An 8,033-nucleotide genomic window follows, 5' to 3' on the forward strand; every position below is an offset into this window, starting at 1 on the left:
GTTTTTTTTCACTTCCAAAAACGGTATACTACCGTAAAATTTATGTCCAATACAGTTTTTCACCGTATATAGTAGGGGAATTTACCGTTAACCATGTAACAGGTTTTTACTGTAGCATTTTTACAGTCTTTTACCGTTAAATTCACGGTCATTTTTTACAGTGTATAGCCTACCTTTGGGTCCTTCAGTAATCCACAATTCTTTGCTCACATTCAAATCCACGGGGACAATGGCAGAAAACAAGCAGGAATTGAACTTTCTGGAGTTCAGTAGGAGATGTAAGACAAAACAGAGATTGTTCTGAGATTGAAGGCACTATGTTTTCTTTTGTTTTTTTTTTGTAAACCGTCTCATTAATATGCACCAAACTTTGGTGTAGGAAACCGTAAGGTGAAGACCGGGAGGTATCTCTTCAGCTGGACGCTTCATTGAGAACATGCTGTTTCACGAGGTGTTATAGGCGTTCAGTGGACAGTCCTTATCCTTATAAGTAAACACTATCACCAGAAGATCTGAGACCCATCCGGTCCTGAGAACAAGAGACAGGTCAACATTCTTGCACAGTTTGATTATTATCAAGAATGAACTGAGAAGCAGGATTTATGTATCTTTTCTCATCCTGAATTTTGTGATATTATAAGGGAATGAGCCATTTTAGTGCAGTCCCACACTGACCCGCCAGCCGCTGATAAACACACCAGAAGCCCCTGTATTCGCCTGATATCGCAGCGGACCCTTTACAATCCCATGAGCCACACATCACCATCCGGATTTCACTCGTACTGTATTTATAAACAGTCATGTAAGTTCTTCATCAAAATATCTTGTATATATGTTCCACAGAAGACAGAAATCCATACAGGTCTGCGTTGATGAGGGCGAGTAAATGATGACCGATTGATTTATTTTTTGTGTGATGAAAGAAAACTAGTGATCATACTTAAAAATTGTGTTGATTGGTATGACTGGAACATGAAAACATGACAATATTACATTTACATTTAGTCGTTTAGCAGACGCTTTTATCCAAAGCGACTTACAAATGAGGACAATAAAAGCAATGAAAAAACTAACAAAAGAGCAATGATATAAGAAGTCTCAGTTAGCTTAACGCAGTACATGTAGCAAGTTTTTTTTTTAATTATATAATAAAAGAAAACAGATATAATATAAAAAGAATAGAGCAAGCTAGTGTTAGAGGCCTTTTTTTAAATTAATTGTATAATAAATAAAAAGAAAACAAATATATAGAAATATATCAAGTTACATATATATATATATAGATAAGTGCTGTTAAACAATTAATCGCGATTAATCACATCCAAAATAAACGTTTTTGTTTATCAAATCCACAAACAATCCAAATCAACCAATGAGCGACTTCATTCGAGAGAACCGCGAGCGGGGTTTTGTAGTTGTCCTATGCGGTCTTGACCGGAATCGCGTACGAGGAAGAATCTCGCAAAAACTACAAGTACCGGCTTCGCCTGAAAGCCCCCGCGCATGCGCAGAGAAGCGGCTTCGTCAAACGTTTTGTTTCCTCGCCATATTTGTTAGCCGGCTAGCGCTCACTGAAGAGGCGTCTGACGCGATCTCGGCACAATCCGAAATCATCGGCGCTTTCCTGAGGAGCATCGACGCCACAACTGCATTTCTCACCGCATATACGCGTTTACGCGTCCTTAGCCAAGGTTTTGGCCGCGAGCGCAACGCAGAATTTAAATAAAAACGAAGCGATCGAGTCGCGTTCCCTTGAGATCGGAGCAGAACTGTGACTAGCAGGGGGTCTCTCGCTGCTCGTGCGGATTACTTCCTTTCGCCACATTCTTTTTTTATCAAACACAACCCTCGATAAAATGGCTTGTGGAGCCACTCTGAAAAGGACTATGGATTTCGATCCTCTGATGAGCCCGGCGTCTCCGAAGAGGAGGAGGTGTGCGCCCATGTCTCCGTCCAGCTCCAGCGCCTCCCCGCAGAAGTACCTGCGCATGGAGCCCTCGCCCTTCGGCAGAGTGTCTTCAGCCCTCACCACAGGTCTGTCGAGCTCTAGTCTACCGAACAATCACGACTCTACTGCGCAGACAGCTGAAATCACGCCAAAACTCCGCGTTAACATCTCCTCCGCATCACAACACTCGACTGTATATAGTAAACTGTGTCTGTGTGAGCCTCTCTGATCTGATCTACACTGTAAAATTACAATAATCAGGTCGAAATGGAAAGGTTATTTTCAAACTGTAATGAACTGGGGATGTTGCTAAATGCTAGCTCGCTGTGATCTCTACAGAGAGGCGGAAATGTAATAGCCACTAGGCTTTGTTTCTCGTTATTTGGCACGATTATCGACAATGCCTATGATGTAGTTCGATTGGACCGTTTTTACCCGGTTATCATCGGTGTGCTAGCGTTATTGTTTGTGAGCAGCACCATAGCGCACACGGAAGTAAAAGCACCGTTGGTTTTCTCCGTAAGGAAGCTGATGTTTAGAGATTACGTTACTTCTAAACCTTATAGGACAGATGTGTTATGAGATACGAGGTCGGTGATCGATGGTATGAAGCCTTCAGCCCTCATTATTTCAGCTTATTTATTTGTAATAATCGTGTTTGATAGGTTAAAACTAACTACATTACCCATGATTCTGTAAGGAATTCTCCAATCACAGAGTTGCTGGTACTCCAGCAAGCCACGCCCAAAGGACGCTTTAGCTCCGCCCACCCCCGTGCTGTGATGAAGTGAAGTAGATCATGTGACCTGTAGGAAAGCAGAAAATGGAGCTGGAGCTTTCTGAAGAGGTTGCTGTTTGTAGCAGAGCCAGTCCATGACTTCAACAGAGTAGAAATAAATGAGCTCAAGCATTTTAAACTGTTTTCAAACCTGTTTCCTTCTAATAGGTACACCGACATGACGGTTCAGTGCGTACCTCGGTTCGTACAGCAGGAGGGAAAATGTAAACACAAAATAGCTTTTTTTTAAAATATTAAACAGTGGTTTATTGTATGCAAACATGTAAATCACGCACAATGCAGTTTTTAAATTAACTTCCTAATTATAAAATTACTATTAGTTGTTGAAATATATTCATTTACACGGTAGCTGTCATAACAGATTTATTTAACCATACATTAAATAGAGACATCACTAACAGGTAAAGTAAAATACGAGTATATAGTCTAATATTTGGCGAAATGCTCTTCACTTAATCTCTCTAGTGAACTAACGAGCTGTGGACACTGACGACTTGCCTGATGTAAATGCAGTGCTACTGACGTTTGTTTCTAAGCTGTTTTATTGACGTCTTCCCGCGGTTGAAACGCTGAGCGATTACTCCAGGCATGAGATGTTCATTCATGCAGGGCTCCAGACAACAACATCTATTAAGAATCAAAATTAGGCGGCAAATTATTTATTTCAGGTGCCACAGAATAAGCATGTTTTATGTTTCTTAACACTTTATCATTTCAGTCATACTGTCATGTGTTTGTCTCATCTTTTCTTGTGTTTATCAGCATGTTAGTGGGAACTAATTAGGGCTGGACGATATGGCCGAAATGTATATCACGATATATTTCTTAATTTCGGTCGATACGATATAATTCCGATATCAATATGAACACTATTAAAAAAAGCCTTGTAGAAACTGCCAAGAACGCCCACAACAGATGTCTGTGCATACAAACTTATGAAAAATGTATTTGCCAAGTCTATGACACCTCATATAAAACCATATAATTTAGAAAAAAAACAGCACAAATAAATTAATGTTCACCTTTTAGTTGTATTTAGCCTTCATATAAACAAGAAATGTGAAATCACTGTCAAATAATCGTCTCAAACTCACCTGATTAATATTAATATCTTTAACTTCAGACTATAGGCTGACATACACTAGCAGTCAAAGGTTTCTGAACAGTAAGATTTGTAATGTTTTTAAATAAGTGTCTTCTGCTCACCAAGCCTGCATTTATTTGATCAGAAATACAGCAAAAGCAGTAATGTGAAATATTTTTACTATTTAATATAGCTGTTTTCTATTTGAATATATTTTAAAATGTAATTTATTCCTGTGATTTCAAAGCTGTATTTTCAGCATCATTACTCCAGTCACATGATCAGAAATCACTCTAATACTCTGATTCGCTGCTCAGAAAACGTTTATGATGATGTTGAAAACAGCGGAGTAGTATTTTTTCAGGTTTCTTTGATGAATGGAAAGTTCAGAAGAACAGCATTTATCTGAAGTAGAAATCTTTTGTAACATTATAAATGTCTTTATCATCACTTTTGATCAATTTAAAGCATCCTTGCTAAATAAGTATTAATTTCTATAATTTATTTCCAAAACAAAAAAAAAAGAAATCATACTGACTGCAAGCTTTTGAATGGTGTAGTGTATAATCTTATAAAAGCCTTTTATTTCAGATAAATGCAGATCTTTGGATCTTTCTATTCATCAAAGAATCCTGAAAAAATAATGTACTCAACTGTTTTAAATATTGATAATCAGCAGATCAGCATATTATTATGATTTCTGAAGATCATGTGACACTGAAGACTGGAGTAATGATGCTGAAAATACAGCTCTTCTATCACAGGAATATATTACGGTTTATCAGATATTCACATAGAAAATATTTCACAATATTACTGTTTTTACTGTATTTTGGATCAAATAAATGCAGGCTTGGTGAGCAGAAGAGACTTCTTTAAAAAAACCTTAAAAATCTTACTGTTGAAAAACCTTTGACTGGTCGTGTAGGCTGATTGTTCTTATAGATTGAATCAAATGTGCTTCAGCCAGGATAAAGAATATGAGAAGTGCTCTGAGTTGCTGCAGAAAACAAAGAGCAACAACAAAAACATGTTGCTGGAGACTAGGGGTGGGAGAAAAAATAGATCCATCGATGCATCGCGATTCTCTCCAACGATTCTGAGCTTCGCTTTTAACCAGATGATGATGCTGAGTTTGCTTTAGAAACACCCGTATTCTGCTTCTTCCAATTCCTCACACATACACCACTCGAACCTTTCATAAAGTTCGGAAAGGTTGAAGCGAATTACAAGGACATTCGCGGGCTTCAGATGCGCTGAGAGAGAGGCGCGCTTTGTTTGATGCTACACTTGAAGTGTGCGGTCTCGCCCGTCGGTATTTTCTAGGGCTGCACGATAAATCGCATGCGATATTTAATGCGCATCTTGTCAGTAAAGCCGCTTCTGTAATCAGCGGTAAATCTCCATCACAGGCTTTCACATGGAGCAGCATTAACTACACAGAGCCGTTGTTCACTGACGAGCTGCATTTGTATGCTGCATGATCACGTGTTCTCTGTGTGACGGTCGGAGTTCAGCTTCACTGGAGACACGCGATCGACACACTTTAAACTCGTGATTTCAAACTATGCTGCGCTTTATGCATTTGCCCGCTGCCATATTCATGTCATTTCCACTGTGTGCTGTATGTAAAATCAGTGTTACCTTTATTTGAAAAAATCTGATTCCAAATGCACGCAAACCTCTCGGAACACTGAGTGCCTTGTTGGTTACAGTGTTTACTAGGGCTGCACGATTAATCGAATGCGATTGTCATGCGCATCTTGTTAGTAAAGCCGGTTCTGTAATCAGCAGGAAATCATTATCACATGCTTTCAGATGGAGCAGCGTTTACTACACAGAGCCGTAGTTCACTGACAAGAGATAAACCATATATTGTCGTAGTCGTGTGTTTACTAGTCACGTTGAATCAATGAAAGCAGTTTAATCTTCTGTTTATTCAGCTGCAGCGATAGGCATTTTCTGGGTTTCTTCTGCGAGGCGTATTTGGAGTTTCAGCGCGAGAGCGCCCTCTGGCCTTCGGATGGAGATTTACTGCTGATCACAGAACCGTGCTTCACTGAAAAATACGCATGACAATCGCAGCTTCTGTCGAATCGCCATCTCGATTCCATTTCGATTTATCGTGCAGCCCTAGTGTTTACTTTTTAATTATTTTTTTATTAAATGTTTATTTGTGAAAAATACTAAGTATAGAATTATAATAAGTAAAAGTTTATTTTACACATTTATTTTTTTAATCCATTTTGAAATGATTTCAGATTTCTTAAATTAATTAAAATACATAATTATATCGACCATCGGCCACCCTGCTTTCCAAGATATCGGCATCGGCCGTCAAAAAACCCATCTGGGTCGACCACTAGCCAGGTGTAAGCAGGAGACCCTCGCTCTGCTCATTCTGCATGTCTCGCTTATCTAACACAGTTCAGTGAGCTGATGATCTCGATCAGGTGTGTAAGCGAGTAAGGGAGACATGCAGAATGAGCAGAGCGCATAAGGCACTTAGTAGTTTCTTAATAATGGTTTGTGTTGGATTGCAAAGTTTATTAAATGGTACTTTCAGAATCTGAAATAGGATTTATTCTGATTGATTACTATCACTACTTTTGGACAAACTGGTATAACTGTTTGAGAATATCCCAGCCCTACTTGTGATCATGTGACTGAGTCCCTGTAGAAATTCTGGCCTGTTTGTCTCTAATGTTTTACTTCTGTCTTCCAGAGCAAATCCTGAGCAACATCAAGCAGGAGTACAAACGCATGCAGAAGAGGAGACACCTGGAGAGCAGCTTCCAGCAGACAGACTCCTGCTGTTTCCCGCTGGACGCTCAGCCACACGCCTCCAGCAGCAGCACAGCCACACTGACAGGTACAGCACAGATCTGATCCATGACGAGTGTGTTGTTGTGCTGGTCTCTTAAACGGACTCCTCCATTTTTTTATATTCTTCATATTCTGTGTGCTGGTCAGTTCACAGCAGTGATAGAAATTAATCTGTTCCAATAATTTCTAATAGATTTTTACCTTTTATGAGCATTTTTACCTTTATAAAGCCTTTTTTTCTAAAAGTGTGCTTCATCTTTTGAGGTGAATTCTTACATTTAATCAGTGAATTAGAATAAAAGACATCTGGGCTGTTACCAAACAAATGATATCAGTATCAAAATTCATCTTTGCAATGCAGAGGAAACACAGAAGCTGCATCTGAAGAAGCATTTAGATGTAGGTCTATTTACACACTATTTAATGCAGTCACATTTATAATCATGCTGATTTTTAGAGGTGAAAACTGGCACTCTTCGTGTAATATTGACTAACTTTCTTTCTGTGGTATTTTTATGCATAACTGTATGGTGTGTATTTTGTTATTTTAAACATAAAACATTGAATACTGATATTTAATTACATTTATTTTAAAAATGAAAAGATGCTTTAAATGTGAAATTAAAACCGCCGGTATCATATCACTGAATCATTTAAACAGATGATTAATTCAGGAACAAAACACTGTCATGCTGCTCAGAGACACAAAACAGGAATTATTTTTTCTTGGTGAATTAGAGCAAAAACAGGCAATATAGTGTCTAAAACGTAAGTCTCTTAATATTAACTTCTTGTTTATTGAATTGTTGCATAAAATCAGTGTAGAGTGTGTGTGTGTGTGTGTGTGCGAGAGAGTGTGTGTGTGTCACAGACAGAGAATGAGACAATCAACATGAATGGCACTTAGTCTTTCACAAAACATAGCTACCATACGGCTATCATAACTAGCCACCATATTGATTTACGGTCTTAAATATGTCCAGTGTTTATGGGGTTGTGCGTCAGTAATAATGGTCCGTGGGGAAACACAGTGTTCTGTGTGTGGTTACAGTAAATGGACTAAACGAAGCCTCGAGGTAAATAATTTGCCTCAATGATTTTTTTGTATTCGAGTAACTCGAGGAATCATTTCAGCCCTAGTTGTAAAAAATCAATAATATTTTGTAATCATGGTCGTTACTCTTCGTATGAAACTGATTAACTATATGAAGTGGTATACATATATATATTTTCTGCCCCCATGTCTTGAATTTGAGATCATTCTGAATGTATTTTAAGAGACTGAATCAAGCAGTGAAAGAGCGCACTCTAAATGCACTTCACGTAATGTAAGCGTGCACCCTGTAGGTGTGTTTTAAATGTTTTTGTAAAATACT

At 38.5% G+C, this 8,033-nt stretch overlaps 1 protein-coding gene across 1 annotated transcript in view; it reads left to right on the top strand.

Annotated features, from left to right (window-relative positions):
- Window positions 1–1,492: 1,492 nt before the first annotated feature.
- The window catches only part of LOC107717043 (akirin-2), a 9,966-nt gene continuing 3,425 nt past the window's right edge, over window positions 1,493–8,033 (top strand). Inside the window, exons 1-2 of the mRNA XM_016523687.1 lie at window positions 1,493–2,034; window positions 6,557–6,703. Coding sequence (XP_016379173.1) covers window positions 1,857–2,034; window positions 6,557–6,703 — 325 coding nt within the window. The 5' untranslated portion in view covers window positions 1,493–1,856. The remainder of the gene's footprint in view (window positions 2,035–6,556; window positions 6,704–8,033) is intronic.

The sequence above is a fragment of the Sinocyclocheilus rhinocerous genome, unplaced genomic scaffold, assembly GCF_001515625.1.
Source record: "Sinocyclocheilus rhinocerous isolate Xijiao unplaced genomic scaffold, SAMN03320098_v1.1 scaffold210, whole genome shotgun sequence".
Taxonomy (NCBI): Eukaryota; Metazoa; Chordata; class Actinopteri; order Cypriniformes; family Cyprinidae; genus Sinocyclocheilus; species Sinocyclocheilus rhinocerous.